General features: G+C 44.5%; 3 protein-coding genes across 7 annotated transcripts; 1 reads left to right on the top strand and 2 right to left on the bottom strand.

Annotated features, from left to right (window-relative positions):
• Nucleotides 1-438: 438 nt before the first annotated feature.
• SMG8 (SMG8 nonsense mediated mRNA decay factor) lies at nt 439-5,399 on the bottom strand. Its single transcript, XM_023939548.2, has 4 exons — nt 3,619-5,399; nt 2,671-2,816; nt 1,406-2,281; nt 439-852 (listed from the first exon to the last, which is right to left on the bottom strand). The coding sequence occupies exons 1-4, from the start codon at nt 5,300-5,302 to the stop codon at nt 655-657; spliced, it is 2,904 nt and encodes a 967-aa protein (XP_023795316.2). The 5' UTR covers nt 5,303-5,399; the 3' UTR covers nt 439-654.
• Nucleotides 5,400-5,639: 240 nt separating this feature from the next.
• PRR11 (proline rich 11) lies at nt 5,640-10,417 on the bottom strand. Of its 5 annotated transcripts, none has more exons than XM_086859788.1 (10): nt 10,396-10,417; nt 9,091-9,202; nt 8,562-8,709; nt 8,245-8,367; nt 7,767-8,009; nt 7,531-7,629; nt 6,921-7,030; nt 6,767-6,826; nt 6,581-6,677; nt 5,640-6,243 (listed from the first exon to the last, which is right to left on the bottom strand). In XM_086859788.1, exons 2-10 carry the CDS (start codon nt 9,198-9,200, stop codon nt 6,178-6,180), a joined length of 1,056 nt encoding a protein of 351 aa, XP_086715914.1. In that variant the 5' UTR covers nt 9,201-9,202; nt 10,396-10,417; the 3' UTR covers nt 5,640-6,177. The 5 variants fall into 5 exon arrangements, with proteins under 5 accessions (XP_086715914.1, XP_023803748.2, XP_023803749.2 ...); XM_023947980.2 differs by lacking the exon at nt 10,396-10,417 and adding an exon at nt 9,872-10,337 and having other exon boundaries at nt 7,767-8,003; XM_023947981.2 differs by lacking the exon at nt 10,396-10,417 and adding an exon at nt 9,862-10,328.
• Nucleotides 10,418-10,489: 72 nt separating this feature from the next.
• On the top strand, nt 10,490-19,692 carry SKA2 (spindle and kinetochore associated complex subunit 2). The gene is made up of 7 exons (XM_086859793.1): nt 10,490-10,605; nt 14,902-14,991; nt 15,543-15,719; nt 16,890-16,976; nt 18,030-18,069; nt 18,678-18,810; nt 19,241-19,692. The coding sequence occupies exons 1-7, from the start codon at nt 10,573-10,575 to the stop codon at nt 19,365-19,367; spliced, it is 687 nt and encodes a 228-aa protein (XP_086715919.1). The 5' UTR covers nt 10,490-10,572; the 3' UTR covers nt 19,368-19,692.
• Nucleotides 19,693-20,205: the final 513 nt, after the last annotated feature.

Here is a 20,205-nt window from a genome sequence, read left to right as displayed (position 1 = left end):
TAAATTTTGTGTGCATGCTAATTAGAAACAAATATTCTAGAAATTAAATTAGGTCTCAGCATACAGCCACTGTCACTAATACATCCTACCTCAGCTAAAAGTTGATTTACTGTGGCTGATTTTTTGACACTGAGAGTTACTTGATACAGGTGAGCAGTTTCTGGCTTTGCTATTAATACACAACACAACTGCAGTATCTTTTTTCTTTTTTTTTTAAGACAGAATGATTTCTCCCATCATCACATTAAAAGCATCATTTACATACAAATATCTTGTCCAGAAAAAGAAAATATTTTGCTCAATCATTGCCTCAATACAACAAAGTAAACACTTCATTTCATACAGTGCTAATTTTTGAAAATTCCTAAATAGGTATGTAAAAAGACAGGAGGGGGAAAAGCACTGTCATCAAAACATCCAGTAATACAGGATCAGCACTTTATGAAAACCAGCTTTTATTTTTTACATATGAAAATTTACATGTCTCAGATCCCTTTTCCTGCTTTGATATCAACTTTATTTCCAATCTGACAGCATTCCAGTGAAATACAGTGGGGGCTCACACAATTGCAGTGACAACTGTTGGGGAACCAAAACCCATGAACTGGATTGAAGACAGTGTTCTTAAACTAAAACATTCACCCAAAACCATTCTTATTGTGTAATTGCTTTCAGTATTCCTCGGAGAACTTTGTAGCTCATTAACTGTTGGCTCTCTTTAGGAGGGAAGCAGGGTCCCCGTTCTGTCACGTAGGCGTAGGGAAACCTCAGCACCCAGAGTCCATCAGAGGGAAGGGTGATTTCCTGCTTCTCAGGGTAAAATATAGGACAGGGTGGTGGCCCTGGTTGAACCTAAAACCAAAAGAAAACTTGAGTAGTCAATCAAACATCATTACTACCTTATAAAATAATAAAATGCAAATGGAGATTTTTCAAATGTGTGCTAAAAGAAAAATGGAAGAAATGGTGAAGAATTCTCCAATTAAGAAAACTAACATTTTTTTTTCAGCTCCTAAATTCAAATGGTAACTAATAATAATTGAGCAATGAGTCTGCATGGAGCTGCTTTTCTCCATGACATTTAAAATGACAAAGTCATTCTTAGAGTTATTGTTAGCTTTTTTTTTTTTAAATAAAAGCCATTATTACAGCAGAGAATGCCAATAACTCATCCTCGATAAAATATTTTTATAAACTTACTTTATACAAAGCATAAATTTGGCACCTTGAATTTTAAGAAATCCAAAGCACTTATGTAAACAGATACTTTTGGAAATGACTATCCTGGCTGGAGCTGGTTTGAGTTGGAGTTTCTTGACACCCTTCTGCTGTCACCCTTGTTAATTAGTATTTCCACAACCACCCCAGCCTCTGCTGTTCCTGGATTCCCTCCTGCACTTCCTACCTGAGGTGTTAAGGTGATCTGCAGAGGAGCATCAGGAACCACCACGAAGAGCCTCATGAACTGGGCGTAGTGGGGCTTGAGGCCCCGTCCCTGCGTCGAGGACAGGATGTACAGGGGCATGTCGGAATTGAGGGCTTTGAGGGCAGATTCCTTCGGCCCTCCTCCCATCACCTTCATCACCTTATCAGGCCCTGAGCACATGAACCTCCTCCCACGGGCATCTTCATATTCAAACCCTACGAAAGCTCGAGCGATGTCGTCCCTCCGCCGGCCTCTTCCCATCACCACCGCGCTTCTTTTCCCAGGAACAGCTTTGTTGGGTGCAGGCCAGGAATTGGTGTCTAAGTCTCCTTCATCTTCAGTTCTCGTCCTGATGACAATGTCCCAAGGCATTAAATAGTTTGTTCCTGGGATAAAGCCCTGTTGATCTAAGCCTGTGTGGAAGTTATAAGCCTTAGCAGGCCCCAGCTTGACCAGTGACCAACTGGAAAATTTGGGCAGAAGACCTTTGGGGCAATTGGAATGGAGCATCCCAGGGAGGTACTCAACAGTGGACGCCTGGCGATCTACCAGGCTCGGCCTCTTCTCACTCTTGGAGTCCCCACTCTGCCCATGGCTTTCTGTGTTGTCCCCTCCACCCTGGGCATCGGGTGGGTAAGTGCCCAGGCTGCCTGTGGACTGGCCCAGGCTCAGAGCTAAGCTTAGGCCTGTGCTCTCTCCCTGAGTCTGAGGCTCTTTCTCTTTGAGTTTCTCGATCTCGCCTTCCAGAGGGGCGGGTGATGACTCGTCCCGAGCAGGTGCCGGGTCAGGTGTGCTTGGCTGAAATATGGGGAAGTTGATGTGCTCCAGTTTTCCACAGCACTTCTCTTCCAGCAGCTGGGAGAAAGAAAATGTGGTTTAATATCTACCCTGAGATGAGGGAGCTCAGAGTCACAACATTCAGCAGCTACAATTAAGATTCAAGAGGTTTGCACCACATGAGAACCAAAGCAGCAGTGGGAACACAGCCCACAGACCCGATTATTTAAAATTCACATGAATGAACCAACACATTCAAAGTGTAAACAGGTGCATTAACAGCTGCTCCTGTGTGTGTGCACTGGTAAAGCCTGTAACTGCCCATACTGGTTAGCCCATTTCTGGCTGAAATGTCTCCCCCAATCAAAGAGTTTATAAGGTTAAGAGGAAACTTGTGGTTTGCAGAATACAGACTCTGCAGATGAAACAAAAGCACAGCTTGAAGCACCAAGAGACCTAACAGTTACCTGGTAAAAGTCATAATTAGCTGCTTTGATATCAAAGGGGTCCTCCCGAGGAGCTTGTTTCCTTCCACAGTTACAGGCACCAGTGGAACGAGCCCGGCTGTTGTGGTACAGAATTGGAGGATTTCTGTCTGCTTCTGGCTTTTCCCCTAAAAGCAAAATCAGTCAAACCTTGGGCAAATTGCTCACCATTCAAAACTTTCTTTATTCCCTTCATCCATTTCTCCCTCCCTGCTACACACATATGCAAAATGATTTGCCACCAGTTTGTCAAGCAACTCCTCCCTTTCCCACTTTAAATAACGCAAAGTTCCAGTGGTGGTCATACCACTAAACCAAATCTTATTTGTTTTTACAATCTCTTCCTGAAGGCTCCAAGTTCTTTTGCCTGCAATAAACGTCCAGAAGTCAGTTTTGACTCCCTGATCAACCAGGTTATTTAAAACAAAGGGGGATGTTTATGCTTTTTAGAGAACTTTTCTCTTACACTCCTCTTGTTAGAAGGACTCCAGTGTAATTGCTTTCAGTTAGTAAGACAGAATCAGAGTTACTACTAAAATCAGAAAATCAGAGTAACTACAAAAATTGGAGTTACTACTAGCAATGGACTGGCTCCTAAACATTACTCAACATAAAGGAAACCTGCACAGCTACTCTGCTATGATCCCACTGTAGAGATGATCACAGAACCATTTGGGGTGGAAAAGACCTCTGAGATCATCGAGTCCAACCTTTGCCTGGTCACCACCTTGTTAATTAGAGCAATTGGTTAATTAGCACAATTAGAGCACCAAGTGCCATATCCAGTCGTTGAACAAGATGCTTTAAAGCTGCAAATTTTCATCTTCCACAACCTTTCAGCGTCGGTGCTTTCAGCCTAAGACATTTTAAAGCACGAAACCTTTAGACAAAACTAAAGCATGAAACCAAAGCACAAGTGCACATCTTTACCTGCTTTGGGGAGCAGATGGAACTTGTGCACGCAGTGCTGGTCAGTCAAGCTCCGCTCCTCGCAGAGCTGGTGCCCGTTGCTCCAGAACTTGTAGCAGTCCTCGTTGAGCTGCATGGCGTATTTGTGGAAGGCTGGGCCTCGGGCGTGCTGGCTGTACACACGCAGGGCTTGGGCCAGCTGGTTCTTGTGCACTGTCATGGTGTAATTGTGGGGCAGGTTGGACTGGTAGGCGCTGTGGGCCATGGGCAGAGCCTTCTGGCAACGGTTTTCGGAGAACTTGGTGTCGATGTCTAAGTAGCCTTCCAAAACTTTGATGCTGCTCATGATCTTTGAGCTCAGCTCACCACAGGTCGGGTCATCGTCTTTGCCCTCGATGGTCACTTCGTAGAGTTTTAGAGCTGCAGCCACCCACTTCTGGTAGGTCGGGAGCTCAAAGTGAGAGGGCTGAGGGTTCCTCCCCACACTGTCTTCAAAGCCCTTCTTGCTGAGCACCAGCTCCACGTGCTGCCACAAGAACTCCTTGAGGGTGCAGTCCACGAGCTGCCCAGAGGAACTGGAGCTGGAGCTGCTACTCTCTGCATGGAAGGACAGCTGCTGCCGGCCGTGCCTCATCATCTGATACCTCCTGGGTCCTGACAGGGTGGGAGCCAGCAGCGAGTCAGTCTCTCTCATGGTGCAGTTACTCCTGAGCTGGTCGAGAAGCATGGCCACGGGATCGTCTCCGTCCTGAGGCCCACCAGCCACGATGTACACAAAAGCCTGGTTGGCAGGCACGGTGAACAGGCAGTTGATGCTCTGGTTGGTCAGCACCCGGCTCTTGCGGAAGATGCGATAGATCTGATCCTCCAGAGCGTGCTGCAGCCTCCTCTTGGGGGAATGCTTCTTGGGGGGTGGCTTTTCCAGGTGACCACAGGGGTCCTGGCCCCTGCTTGGCAGCGGATCCACCTTCAGAGCCCCGTTGAGCTGGAAGAGGAAGAGGAGGCGTGGAGGGCATGGCCTGCAGTTGAGCTTCCACTCCTTGCCGACCGGGCAGTCCTTGATGGCAGCCTTCAGGGAGGGCAGCACCTTCTGCCGCAGCCCGTCCAGCGCCCTGAACACGCGGTCGTAGGTGATATCGAAGGAGCAGGTGGGATGCACCAGCAGCAGGATGTGGCACACGGAGAAGAGGTAGAGGAGGCTCAGGCAGTGCAGCTTCTCCTGGTGCTTCCAGAACTCGTGCGCCTCGGCGTGGGGCAGCGGGGCCGGGCCTCCGGAGGGGTGGCCGGGCCCGGCCTCCCTGTTCTCGGCCGCCGCCAGGTCCCCGCAGGCGCGCAGCAGCTGCGGCGTGTCGCAGATGGAGGTGAGCACCAGGTACAGCACGCGGCTCTCCTGGCTGTAGTACGCCTGCAGCTGGTTGTAGTCCTTTGTGGCCGGGTCCCCATCCTGTCCCGCGGCGCCGTCCGCCAGCTCGGGATCCTCCTCCGGGAACAGCGGGAACACCTGCCGGTCGCACACGGTGCTCACCAGGGCCTCCTTCTCGGAGCAGAGCTGCAGCGCGGTTTTGCCGAAGATGCCCACCACGCACACCTCCTCCTCGCCGCCCGCCGCGCCGCCCGCCTCGGCCGCCAGCAGCAGCTCCCGCAGGCTCATGGGCCCCACGGCCGTGCCCATGGCCCCGGGCGGCCCGGCCCCGGGCAGCGGCATCGCCCGGCCGCGCTCCCGGCCCCGCTCCCGGCCGGAAGCGGCGGAGCCCCGGCCCCGGCCCCGCGCATGAGCGGCCCCGCCCCGGAGGGCGCGGCACGGGGAGCGGGCACTGCGGGACAGGAGCGCGCCGGGGCTGGGACAGCACAGCGGGCACCGCTGCTCCCGCACGCCCCGAGGCTCGGGTCCGCACCCCGTGAGGGGTCCGCACCGTGCCGGGAACCGGGTCAGGGCGGTGCCACCGGGACTCACGCTGTGTCCTGTGCCACGAGCTGAGCCGCGTACACGCACAACCTCTGCCCAGACCGTGAGCTGGACTCGGAAGGAGGCTTTGAGTTCATTGCCTTCAAGCAGCGCAGCCTTTTAATAGTGATCAGACTCCAGCCATCAGTGATACACAGTGCAAGGGCCTCATACATTTGTAGCCAAACTGTTTGTTGAAGCTTGCAGCTTTCCACTTTAATAACATTAGTGCATTAAACTGTTGCTTTTCTTTGAAACTGTACAAATACCGTCAAGATATTTTTTGTTATAAAAAGATACAAAAATACTGAATTTCAGCAAACACACACATATTTGTATGACAAGCAGCACCAGTACTGGGAATATAATAGTCCCTGCTTCAGCAGCACCCAGGTGTCAAAAGACATGGGAAATTTCCTATTTTTTTTTCCATTATGAATGAAGATGCAACCAAACTGAGAGACATTAGAGACAGATAAAAAGCACAGTCTGCTTTACAGGGTTTCATAATGCCCCGTTTTCCTGTGCACTACATTTACTTAAACATACATGTGCCTGAGTGTGATAAAAATGGGATTCAAGCAGCTTCCTGTCCACAAATGGAAAATAATTTGTTCCATAAACCTACTTTCTTTTTACTTTTCATCAAAGCTGTTTGCAGCACTCAACCGTGCAGGTGAGGGACTCTTTGGGTGAGCCATCTGTCAAAAGAAGGGAAGGGTCAGAACTTGGATATCTGAACTCATTATCACTGAGATAAGACAGTGCAATTCTTAGCTGACACCTTAAAACAGACACAACAAATCAGTAAAATAAAAGATGCTATTAACCCTCACATTTTGTTCTTCTGCAAAGTGGAACTGTGGCATTCAAAGTTGCATTGAGGCACCTGATTGACCAAGAAAGCAATTTTTCCTCTTGGGATTGTCAAATAACCTGTGATGCAATGTCCATTCTGCAGTGCCCTCAAATCAGTAGGGAATTCTGTGGATTTTAAAGCCACCTTATGATTCCAAGAGGGAGGACAGAGTGACTTGCCTGAAATTTGCGCCGCAGTGCCCGTGTCATTATTGGTGTCAGCCCAGAGCCACACTCAGTGTTCTCTTTATTATTTAAAGGAGTGCCACCAGGACTTCTGAAAGGACAATTATAATTAGTTTGATTGGTTCTCTATTTTTTCTAGATTAAAAAAAACTAGAATTCAAAAGAATAGAAAGAACAGACCTTAGTATATCAACTTTCTTCAGGTGTTTCCGAAGATCAATCTGATTTTTAGGGGAGGTACTAAGAGAACAAAAGAAATTGGTACAGTAAAAACCATTAACTACTGTTTAAAACAGAAAAATCTAATATCTAATCAAGGAAGAAAGCATCTTACATTGAAGATTTTGTAGCATGAGGTGATGGCTTGGATTTAGGTTTCAGACTAACACTCTGTAGATCTGTGACTGTAATTAATGCCCTTCGTGGCTTCACTGGTGATTGTTCCTACAGCAAAGAAAGAAATGTTACCCCAAATAAAACTTCAGAAGATCTTACTACCCTGAAATCCATTTAATATTAACACTGAAAATTTTTGTGGTTTATGGCTCTTATGCTTTTTTTTGAATTAAGATTTGAATGTGCCTCAGATAAAAATAGATCAAGGAAAAAACAAAAAAAATCTAAACAAGGAGTTTTTTTTTCTACAAACAAAGGCCTGGCTGGCCAAAACGAAGTCCAAAAATCTACTGATGATACACAATGCTATATGAAAGTTCCATGGCCTTAATGTAAAATAAGAACTGTTCTGGAGGCCAGGTGAGATTGGAGTTTGTGACTTTATTTCTCCCCTTCCAAAACCCAGGTGCAGAATTAGAATGGTCACTTGAAACTGATCACTGGGTATTTGGATGAGAATCAATTTATTGTAAAAAAAGCAGGAAATACAGCAGTTCCAGGGTGGATTTTCCCTTGATTCACCACCACCTATTCATCCTCCAGTTTACCTTGTCCATTCTCAGGTTGCTGTTTGTCTTCTTCAGTTTAACATTCAGGAGGTCTTTGAGGGTGATGTGCACGGGCCCATCCTTTTTCACTGGTGGTGCCTGAAAACAAAGGGGTTTGGAAGGGAAATGAGGAAGGGAAAGTGACTGAGCACTCACAGAGTGACGTGCTGATGAATCCAGGTCTGTAAAGAACTCAGGCATGAAATAAAAAATAGAGGAACCTTCTGATTCCCTACCAGTTTAGAGGCTGTGCCCCGTTGGAGGAGGAGAGGTGCTGGAGGCAGTTTTGGTGGAGGCAGCGGCGGTGGTGGAGGAGGAGGAGGAGGAGGAAGAGGAGGAGGAGGGGGGATGTACACAGGCACGGATAGTGATGGTGGAGGATCCATCTGTGTCCCCACAGGAGCAGCCAGGACTGGCTTATGACACCTTTGGCAAAGAGAACTTTCTGAAGACAAAGCTGCCACTCTGTTCATCTGAAAGTGACATAAATAAATAGAACATTAAATCCACTGGCAAAAGTTAGGTGGGATTTTAGAGTACAAAGGTGCTGGCTAAGATTGAGCTACAAAGATATAAAGAGGTCCCTCCTGGCGTGAGGTAGCAGCAGAGAATGCCCTTGAGGAGCTGTTCAGATCTCAGTGGATCTGCATTGAACACAGTTCCTTATTCTCACACAGGCAAATGTTACTCTGCCCCAGCTTGACTGAGACTGACCTGGAGTTCTTCTTGTAGCTTGAAAAATTCACTTTCCAACTTCTCCAGCTTCTCCCTGAGCATATTTAGTTCCCTTAAGTAGACTTGTGATGGAAATATGGTGTCTTTAACCACCTGAAAGCTCTAAGCATAAAAAGAAAGCAGATAATGTGCATTTGTGTGTTGACTGTCTTCAGATGTTTCCAAAGATCAATCTGATTTTTAGGAGGGATACTAATAGAACGAAAGAAATTGGTACAATAAAAAATTTCCCAGTCAGTAAACAGAGTTAATCCCTGTTTTGAACAGAAAAATCCAATATTAAAGAAGGGATATACCTGTGCAACCGTGCTCTGGCACCACCAATACAGAAATGATGCTGCTGTTGTCAAGGGTTTGACCACACTTTTTATGCTGGGCAAGGCTAAAGGCCAGCGGGAGCACCTTGGGACTTGTGATGTGTCCAGAGGGAGATGAACTGGTGAGCTGGAACAGAACATTTCAGAATGAGGCCAGAATTTTATTTATCATCTCAGCCTTTAAAAAAGTTAACTGTGACCAATCATGTGGAAATTACAAGCAGGTACCAGCAATGTGATCACAGAAACCTGGGAAGGCCAAGATACTTTTCAATAAAGGTGGGGGGAAACCCTATTGGAAATGGATTTATTTAATCATAAAAACATTAAGGTTGGAAATAATCTCCAAGGTGATCATGTCCAACCTTCCACTGAATAGCACCAAAAGATATCGTGATGTGCCACATCTACCTGGCATAAATCTTTCCTTCTTTTCCATGAGCCACTGGGAGCAAACAGCAAACCCAGGGATGGAGTGAGAATGCAAAATTCAAGCTGAGCCTCTTACCGTGGAGAGGGACAGACTGAGGACTGGGGGGCTGCAGCATTGCTCTTATTTTCCAGTCGAAATTTTGCTCGGGATCTTCGTTTTCGTTTGCATTTCTTATACCTTGCCATTACTGGTGAGAAAGACAAATTTAAAATAGATGTAGAGAGAGAGAAACCAAATTATACATCGGGACAGAGCTGCCACCAAAGAAAATAACATAGGCTGTAGCTCAGAAATCCAGTCAGAGGTTACTCACAGCTGCCTTGGTAAAATTATCATGGACCAGTGAGAGAAAATATATCTTTAATTTCATAGGATCCATGGGGATGTGTTTGTGCACAGAAAGTACCATTTTATAGGGGCTTTCCCCCCCTTTTCTATTTATATCATAGAGAGATAAAATTAATAAATAGGTATTATAATAAAAATATGAAATAATTAAATAAATACGCATGAAAAGTACATTATAAATATTATAAACAAATATAACCAAACCAGAAAACATTTAGAAATATTATAAACTAAATAGAAACGTTACAACTATCGATACGTAAGCACAATAAATATAACCGGATGTTCAGTTATTCGTTATTCTGACGTGACAAGTACTGAATTTGGGGAAAACGACGCTTGGTGAGAACGGTGACAAAAGACACGAAGAAGCCACGGAAGGATGCCGGGGGCGGCCCGGGCCGGTCCCTCACCGGGAGTCCGTGACACCCCAGCCCCGCTCACCCGGGACCCCGCACAGAGGGCGGGGACTCCTCTCTCTCTCACACACACACACACCTGCACACACCTGTGGGGGTGTTCCGGGATGTCCCGAGGGTGTCCCGGGTCAGCCCCGTTCCCCCGGCCGCGCTCCGCGCCCGCCGCCGCCGCCGATTCAAACCGCTCCCCGCTCCGCATCCAGCCAATGGCAGCGCCTCTCTCTGCCGGCCCCCCACGCGGCACATGTAAGCCCCGCGCTGATTGGCAGTTGCTCCCAGGCGCACTCGCGCTCCACGGGAGAGGGGCCGGTGCTGCCCCGCCCCGTCCCGGCCGCGCCGAGGAGAGCGGCGCGGCCATTGGACGAGCGGCTTCGGTGCCGCCAATCGGCTGCGGGCAGCGCTCGGCTGGGGAAGGCCGGTGGGGTGAACCGGGAGAGGAGCGGCCCCGCCGGGGCTACCGGCGCAACCGGGAGAGAACCGGGGAGGGGGGGCGGCGCCTCCGCCCCCTCAGGCCCGCAGCGGACGGGCCCGCGGAGCTTCCCGCCAGCGCCGCGCGCCCCGCCCGGGCCAATCACGGCCGGAGCCCACTCCGGGCCAATGGGCTCGGCCGTACCTCGGAGCGGGTTTACATTCTCCGCGGGCCAATGGCGAGCGCGCCCCGCGCCCCGCGAGCCAATGGGAGGCGCGCGGCGAGTGACAGCTGGCCAATGGGCGCCGCCGACTCTCCCGTGCCGCGGCGCGGGGGGTGGGGATCTCCCCGCCGCCGCCTGAGGAATGTCAACTATTCAACATGGAGACGGCGGTTACCAGGCTCGAGACCCTGGTGAGGGCGGACGGCGGCCGCGCTGAGGGGCGGCCGCGCCGCGGGCCGGCGGCGGCGACGCCTCGGAGGGCGCGGGGCTGCCGCGGAAGGGAGGGAGGAAGGGGGGGAGAAGCGGGCGCGCGGGCGCGGCGCGACGGAAGAGCGGCCGCTCAGCCGCGCCCGCGTTCCCCATCCGGGCCCTGAGCGCGGCCCGCGCCGCCCTCGACGGGGCGCCCGCCGGCCGCGTCCGGGTCAGGCGGGTTCGGCCGGGCCGGTCCATTCCGTCCCCCCCCTCTGAGGGGCGGGGCTTGCGCCGCTCCATTCACCCCTCGGCGCGGGGCAGGGCGCGGCCATTTCCCGCGCACCTGGGGGGGGCGGTGGGGGTGGGCGCGCTCATTGCCCGCCTCGCGGGGGGACGCGGCCGGGCCGGGCCGCTCCATGTCCCCGCGGCGGGAGGGGGGGCGCGGGGCAGAGGAGCTCCCGGACTAGTCTATTTTTCCCCAGAGGGGGGCGAGGGTGGAGCGCTCACCTGGGCTGGACCATGTTTGCTGCGGGGGGAGAGCCGGGTTGGGCTGGTCCATTGGCGCGGGTGCGCGGGGGGAGCGGGGCGATGGCCCCCTCGGCCCTCTCTTCCCGAGCCCCAGATTCCCGGAGTTTTTTCCAGCCTTTCTCTCCATTCCGGTGCTCTGAGGCAGCCCCTGAAGCACGACGGGGCTGTCTCCTTATATAATGATCGCATCTCTGCCGGCCCCACTCCTGGAAAAGTGAAAAAAAGGCAAAAATTAACCCCTCACAAAAGAGCTGTGCTGTGTTTCCTCACGTTTGAGAGGCACTGGGAAGCTGTGTCCAGCCAAGTTCCTTGTGCCATCCCTCAAACCTTCATCTTCCTTCTATATAATCTCTATTCCATTTTTACCCATAGTGTAAGCTTGATCTCCCCATATCTAGTATTCCGTAGTTTTTCTAAGCTTAGTTTAATTTAGAAATATGTTTAAAGATACTTGGGTTAGATGTTTAATTTATTTATCGTCATGGTTTATTTCTAAGTTTTATTGAAAGTCGTGCTTTCAAGTGATTCTCATTTTAAGACATGAATAGAGAGGTGTTTTTGCCCCCTTTAAACTAACAGGGGCTTTTATTCTGGAATTCAGAATAACCTCACATCTCACAGCTTTGTGTCTCTTCCCTTTCCTTCTGCTTTGTTGTTTCCCCGTCCTGGATTTCCTGTGAAGTCAGCTCTCTGCACAGAAGTGTGATAAAATAACACTTCTTATTTCCCTGGAGGTTTTGACATGAATTTCATGGAAAGCTTCCTTTTGGTCTCATGGAAGCAGGGATAAAGTAATTAGTGGGAGCTTAAAAAGAAAAATGGATTTGAAAATAATGAAATCAGTCAGGTAATCAATGGTTCTTTGTGACAGGAGCATCATAAAATGTTAGATTAATTATGGATAAGATCATAAAGTTGTCAGTGCTTCATTCAGAGCAACTCAGTTCATTTCTGTCACTGTTTTTTGGGATCCTGGACCTCCTCTGTCCCTGAGTGGTGTCTGTCCAGTGCCCTTTTTATGTTGTACTACTGGTGATGATGCACAAAAAGCAGTGCAATGTTAAAAGGGCATTGGCCAGCAATACAATCTGCAGTATTCTGTATTCATTTATTCATTTTAATAATATACAAGTCCAAAATCACTGTCTGAGACCACAAGATTTTCAAAACAGCTGTAAAACGACATTGCCACTGGTTTATTTTTTCTTACTCATTGTCTTCTGCTTCCTTGCCAAGGAGGAACATTGGTCATTTAATGACAAATGCCATCATCTCTGTGTCTTAGAAATGGCCCAGGCAGCTCAGCTCTGTGACCATCAGCAAAGATCCCACTCTCTCCACTCCCTTCCCAGGTTTTTTTGTTGTTTTGTTAAGGATCTCAGCACCTTCAACCCCTGAGAGTTCTCCAGCTCTCAGTATGAAGTTATTATTGTGTTAAAAAAACCCATCTTCACTGAGATTTATAGAATACACCCTCCCGGTGATGGTGTTCTCACACCCCACTGGTAAAGGACATCCCCAGAGCTGGGAAACGAGAGTTTAAGTGCATTTTACTGTGATTCAGCACCTGCAAATTATAAAGAATAAACTCTGCTGTCTAGAAGATATTCCCTGTAATGCAGTTTAAGAACATCTGTCTGATGGCAGTTTGGAATCTTAGCTTGTTACAAGGCAAATCCAAGCAATAAATAGACTTGGAAATGGAATTTCCAGTTTAAAAAGTACCAAATAGTTTGAAATTGAATTTCTGACAGCTCTGTTGAGAGTTTTGTTGGGTGGTTGGGTTCTTTCCCCTCATGATCAGTGGAACAGCAGATTAATAACAATAATAATCAAAATAATAATGTGAGTTTTTGTGTGTGTGTGTGTTAGGACTTGGTAAGCTTTAACCTTATCCAACTCTTCACAATCCACAGAAACCTCTGGCTGAGTTGATGTGGTTTTTTTCCTTTTTTTTTTTTGGTGAGTGTATGATTGATTGTTGCCCAGAATTGTTGCTGCTAACGAGTGCTCTGACTTTATTGCACTACTGTACTATACAGAGAGCAGTGCAATAGTATTGTCAAAGCATCTGAGAGCAGAGCCCTCAGCACTGGCCTCACTCTTGCCTCAGTTTCTAACATTTTCTTCTAAGCCTGTGAGTAAATTACAAAATTACCCATCAAACCCTGCATTTTTTGGTGTGATTTATTGTAAAATAATCATCTTACAAATGCTTCTGACCTAGAACATTAAGGGGGGATTTCTGCAGGTGGATGTTTCCTGAAATGCAGCAATAAATAAATATTTACAAAACAAAAGCAGTCATAATGAGCTCTGTTAATCTCTTCACAAATCTTAAGATTCTAGCCACGTTTAGCTTCAAATCCAGTTTTTAATGTCCTGAATCACAGTAGTAGCATGAAATTGGTTAGCTCCTTATGGAAATCTCAAATTACCAGTATTGAATATTTAATGGGTCATTTTGAAAGCAGCCCATAATTTGTTGTCTGCTTTCCCAAAAATTTCGAATGGAGAAAAGCAAAACATGATTTTTTTGGGGTGCCTGCTGTGGAAATGAAAACATACAAATATTTCTTAGTGGAAGAGAACAGAAATCATTGAGCAGTCAGGGAAGAAATCCCTCATGAACTCTTTAAAAATGCAGAGTGTACTGAAAACTATTTTATTCTTGGATTTTGTCCTGGCTGGTTTCTGGGGCAGGTGTGGGAAGGAGTTTTGCTGGGCAGATGGTGAGTTATGGCAGTACTGGGTGAAAGCTTTCCCCTTGATTTGTAGATGCTCAAGCTCTTCACTGGATTTATTTTCCTTTTCTTAAGCTATTATTTGAAAATGTACTGGAGGTGTGTGAAACATCATCCATCTTCACTCCCTCAGAAAAAGGTTTTTATGGGAGAGTGTCCTGGATCAAATCTTGTTCCTTCAGGCTGAATTTCCAGATCCCCAAAGGCATTAATGGCCATTCCCTAAGGTAGATTCTGAGGTTGATGTTTAAAATATAAATATCCCTTTAGAATCCCAGCCTGACCACAGACTCTGGATATTTGTTCCTTTATAACAAATACAGCCTTGCTTTGATCCTTAAAAAAAAAAATTGAAAAAAAAATAAAATGGTCTAACTTCGGGGTTAATATCAATATAAACAGTGAAAAGCAAGTTAAGGAAGTCACAACCATTTTTAACTTGCTTTCATCATTGTCTCTTCTGTGACTGTAAAATCACTGATTTATTATGTCAAAGAATTAATGAGTTGCTTGGGAGCTGAGAAAACTGCCTTTCTTGAAAATGGAAGTATTTAATAGATATTAAAATTGCAGACTAAAATTAATTAAGTAGTAATGCTATCAGCAGACTGTTTTACAAGGCAATTAGACAATTCTCTGGTGGCTTATTTATCCCAAGGAAAGAAAAGTGATGTCATCAATTTTATGAGCTGTTAGTCAGTCTGGTTTATTGGGGAATAATGAAATGTATTGTGGGCACTAAAACCATCTGAAAGAACACATCCTTAATATGATTATTAATAAAAGCTCTGATGATACTCTTGGATACTGAATTTACTCCTAATCTCCTCTGTGTGAATAACAGAGTGTTGTAGTTTTGCTAACAGAACACTTTATCTTTGAAAAAGTTAAATTTGAAAACTTTTATGGTCCTTGAGCTTTTCAAAGTGAGGCAGCTCCCTCCTGCTTTCCCAAAACACAGATTGGGGTTTGTCTGCAGGTTTTGGGGTTTTAATATACTGTGCCTGACCTTACATATTTTAGTTCCAGAAAGCAGAATCTGATCTGGATTATATTCAGCGAAAAGTGGAGTTTGACATAATGAAAAGTCTTCCTGATGATACAGCAGCAGAGGTAGTATTTTCAGCTTAAATTCAATTTTATTGCATGAAATTTGTAATAAGTGGGTATTTTTCTTTAAACCTGAAATATATGTGGCTGCTCTTTCATCTACTTGTCAGGCTATTATTGTTATTATTGTTGTTATTATTATTATTTACTTATTTACTTATTTTTTTATTTACTTATTTATTTCCTGCATCATATATCAAGATAGTGGCCTAAAATGAAACCAACTCCTTTGGTTTCTTGGGATAGTGAAATTCTCCCATGCTCTGCTCTGAGAAATCACTGGTGTTAACACCTAAATTCAGGTTACAGCTAAAACTCACCCTTGCTGTGAGAACCAAGATAAACTTACCAACAAGCTGTGACTAAATTCAGATTTGGGGGAGAGATGAGAGGAAAACAATAAATGACATTGTAAAGGATTTTATAAATAAGTCCTTTTCTTCTGTACATTTTCACTGTAAAGGGACAGATCATGTTAGATGTCTGCACTTTTAACTGATGTGTGGCCACATAATTTTATCATCTTATGTAATTTCAATGTTCTACTCACACAGGAGAATCCAGCTGCTCTCCTGAAAGAGCTCCCAGTGCTGAAATCCCGTTACAAATCCCTGTGTGCACAGATGGAAGAAATTTCCATGGAGCAGAAGGAATCCATGGAGAGCATCCGTGCTGCCCTGGAGAAAACAATGAAGATAGTTCAGGCACTACAGCAACAAACCGAGCTGGAGGTGGTATTTTCATTTTAATCACTTGGTTTTCACTCCTGGGAATGAACACGAACTTTGTAACCTTTATGTACCACCAGGGGTTCCTCTGGAAACTGCTGTTTGTGCAGACTTTTAGAAGATAAGGGGGCAGTTTCCCAGAAGGAATGCTGGCAGGATTGGAGCTCTTTCTGTAAATCCCAATCCCCAGCAGTTAAAACCTGTCAGATTTGGGGCTGAGGAGTGTGGATAGAGTGACACAATTTGGCTCATTTCATAGGAATCGACACCTCTGTGCACAGCTGTGTCCCAGGGCCACACTGACGGTTTTTAGAAGTAGACACCTTAAAGAAAACAGAAATTGAAACCAGTTTTAAAAGGCTAAAAAGCTTTTAAATGGCAAATGTATTTTTAGTGTCTAAAGGGAGAAAGTTAAAGCCATTGTAACAAACACCATGGGACTGCTGTTATTCTAAAGCTGTTTTTGCTAAGGTAATGTTTAAATTGTTAAAAAACTCAGCAACAAACATTTTCTGAAGTGGTCTTCAGATGCTGCTTCATTACTGAAGAGGTGAAAGCTTTCATTTTGACCCTTTACAAATGAGGTGATTTAGATCAATGTTCTAATGACAGTGCCTGGAGATTTGGTTTAATCTGTCAGCAGTTCTGGGCAAGTTATTGGTAACTTTTAATAGACAAAATTGGCTGTATCATGATTTAAAATACAGTGGTTATATGTCACAGAAAGGAAAATAGATCATATCTTACTGTGTTTCAAGGATATTCTGCCAAGAATAATTTTATACCTGGATTTTCTCTAAGTGGAAGACCCTTTTCTTGAGTTGTATGTAGAGCTTTAGGTAAAGATTTTCTTGTACTTTTTATATTTCCTAAACCAAAGATGGATTAAACTTCTGGAGATATATAAGTCTTTAAATGCAATACTTTTTTTTTTTAAATTGAAAATTTTATATTGCTTGACTAATTTATAGTATTGGTGCTAGAGGAAGATTATGGTTGATTTTTCAGAAATACTTTATTTGTAAATGTGCTTTCAGTGAAAGGAAATCAGGAGTCTACTGTCAGTTTCCATGAGCAAAGGGCTGCACAAACATTGAGTCCATCTGTAAATATCATCACCTCAGGAACTGAAGGATCAGACTTCTCTGTGTTTGCCTTTTTTTGTTTTCCCAGCGCTTACCTCTGTCAGAAGAAGAACTGACTGCAGCCCAGCGGTTGAACTTGCAAATTGGGAAAGAAATGGAATTTTCAGTGGAAAAGGTAATTAGGGCATGGAATGTCAGTACTCCAGAAACCTTTAATCCTGAGTGCAGCCCAGATGAATGCAGAAGGGGCTGATTTTGTGATTTGATACCTCTTAAATGAATGGAATTTTTCATAAATGGGATTAAGTTCCTTAATAAACCTTTTCATTTTTATTCTATACAGATTAAGCTTTTTTAATTGTTCCAATTAGGTGGTCCACAAAGCAGAAATTAGCTTTGATGGAAGACTTTGTTCCTGTTATTTTTTAATTGGGATATGTTTATGTTTCTTGTCAGGGTTGCAGTTGGTTGCTCTTGTTGATCTTCTTGATTAAGAAGCATTTGGGTGGGAGTGAGGGATGTCATTAGTTCAAAGCAATGTGGGGAGAAATTTAATTTCCTGTGAAATATTAAACAAATTTTAGAATATGAGTAACAACCTATTCTAACTGCAATGCAGTGGAACTTAGATCTAAATGAATATTTGTTAAAAACTCAGATATTCTCCCATAGCTCAATATGCAATTATCCAATATAATTATCTGCAAATATTTGCTCTGGGTTTCATATCAAAAATATTAAAGAAGGTTAACAGAGGGTGAGTGTTTCTCTGATTGACCTTTTTGTTTTCTACTGCTCCTCACTTCCCACTGTCACAGGAGACCTCACTTTGTGCCTTTTTTGTGACAGTTGGTTTGCATGGAACCTGTCCAGTTCCTGCAACTTCATTCACCCTTTGTTTGCAAGTATCTGCTCCTCTTCTGAGAAATGCTCTCAGTTTATGTCCAGTACTAATTTTAAATCATGTGCAGTGCTTTCAGATCCATGCTGGGAGGCTGGAGGGGCTCATCTGACTTGCACATAAATCTTTCTGTATCCATTTTAAATTTAATTTTATTTTAAACTGTGTTTAATCCCTAAGATTTTGCTATTGACTTCAGTGGCTGCGAGATCCTTGGTTATCCAGTGGTAAAATGTAATTAATGTAAATTTCATGCAGAAATTAAAGTGTAAAAAATTATTTCTAGGCAAAACACTAACAAATACTGACATTATTGCTTATTTTTAGCCATCCTGCCCAGGATCTACAGTCTCTGGCTCAGCTGAAGGTAAGTGCTAAAAAAATAAACTTCTCACTGTTTTCTTCTCCCAGAGGCTTTGATAGGCAGTAACTCCACTGTTTTCATTCACAAGCACCAGTATCTACTTCTTTTATGGCAATAATTGAGATTTCACTAGAAGGACCTGACCTGTTAGTTACATTCCAGGAATAGTTGCCATGTTTCTGGGATTTTTTTCCTTTCTTTCAATGGGATTGAAGTAGAAAGCTGTTGTATATTTGGTCTGGAAGAAATGGTGCACTAATCTTACCTTGGAAATGGCTTTTTTGAAATCCATTTATCCCTGTTTATAGAAAGAAATTTTCACAGTTGATTTTGGTTTGTTTTTTTAAAACCAAAGCCGACTGGTCATTGACAGACCAAATGTGTCAATCCTCATCAGATCTCAAATTTAATGATTTTTTACTGATTCTCCAGATCCAGTGATTGTTTTTTCTCTCCTTTTTCTTGATGGAAAATCTTCCTTCAGTTCCACCTAGGGGTGTTATTAAACACTAATGGAAGTACTTACTATCTTTGACCCAATTTCTGAAGAAGCAAATATTTTCCATTTCCGTTTTTTTTAACAAATATCTTGTGTTTCAATTTTTTTTTAGAACCCCATTTCACACCATTGACTGAAAAAGCATTTATGAGTGTGCCCAGGAGCATCAGAAGCACTGTCAAATTAGCAGACTTGAACTATTTGTACAAGGAGTTATTTAACCACTTCATTGTACAGAACAACAGGTAAGGCTCAGAGCCAACAAGAGTTTTATAAACTGTAAAGAATTAAACTTTTTCAAATTAAATAAAACCAGCTAGTTAAACATTCACTGCCATATTGTAAATTCAAAAAGCCCTGACACTAAACCATGACCCCCAAATGCTGCCCTTCCCTCACCAACCCCTCCTGAACCTTCTCTGGGGTGAGTGCTGGGAATTTCTTACAGGCCGATGTTACAAAAAAATAAAGTTTCAAACTCAGGAATTCTGTCTTTTTAACACTAAGATTAACTGTGATTTGAAGTAGTATAGAAAAGTTGATGGTAATCTGAGTAAGTTTGAGATTTACAGAGCATTCACAAAAATCAGTGATTTAACAGCATGTGCTTTTTAGCCATTTTTTGCTAGACCTGATGTTTGATCCGTGTTTTAGTAAATTGTTTTTGTCTTACAGAGCAGCACTGAGTATTTCACAGATGAACAAGATGAATATGAGAGCCACTGACTCAAGAATTCAGATCCTGAAAGAACTCGGGATTGTGGAAATCAACAAACAAGGAAATGTTAAATTAGCTGTGTAATGAAAGCTCATCTGACACAGAAGCATCTTGGTCACAGCTCCTGGGTTATTAAGGAACAGGAGTTCCAAGTCCACTATAGGGAAGTTGTTAATATTTCTGCATAAACATTCTGTTGATAATACATGAAATTGGAGAGTTCAAAAACACTGAGGTTGGCACTTTACCTTGGCTGTTCTAAGAATTATGGGGTTTTTTTAAGGAATGTTGTGGGCCATGTGACTCTTCCATTTCCGTGCTGCATTCCTGAGGGGGTTTTAAAGGCAAATAATCCAAGCCTCTTAATTGTACTTGCATTCCTGAATAAAGATTTATTCTACTTTTGTTACTGTGCCTCCTGACCCTGCTCCCTGCCCCACCCCTGAGCCTGCTCCCTGACCTGATTCATTTTCCTTTGATGTGAATTCCCTTGGGTTTTTTATGGTCGATTCAGGGTCAGAAGGGATTTTTGGGCACTGTCCACTCCAAGCCCATGGACTTCAGCTCAGGGCAGGGTCTAAAAATCCCCAAGGATGGAGAAGTTACAACCTCTGTTATGCTGTTTTACCACCCTAACAGTGAAAAACACAAGATTCTTTTCTTATGTACGATATTTCTGTATTATACATCCTATATATATTGTATACTTCTTAATATTTATACTGTTATATTTTGGTCTCATTTGAGAGAGCAAGATACCTGAATTTTTATTAAGTTGTGGTTTCTTTGTGAAAAATGATGTCTGTCAAAGGAAAGAAATTTAAATTAGTGTTTTTAGGGAGGGAAAGGCTGATTTCTGAAGTCATCCGTGAACTGCTTTAGGGTTTGATGGAGACAGGCTGGGTATTGAAGAGGAAAGGAC

This window comes from Cyanistes caeruleus, chromosome 21 (genome assembly GCF_971803275.1).
Source record: "Cyanistes caeruleus chromosome 21, bCyaCae1.hap1.1, whole genome shotgun sequence".
Taxonomy (NCBI): domain Eukaryota; kingdom Metazoa; phylum Chordata; class Aves; order Passeriformes; family Paridae; genus Cyanistes; species Cyanistes caeruleus.
The sequence above is the reverse complement of the archived record's forward strand: the minus strand, read 5'-3'. Positions and strand labels throughout refer to the sequence as shown.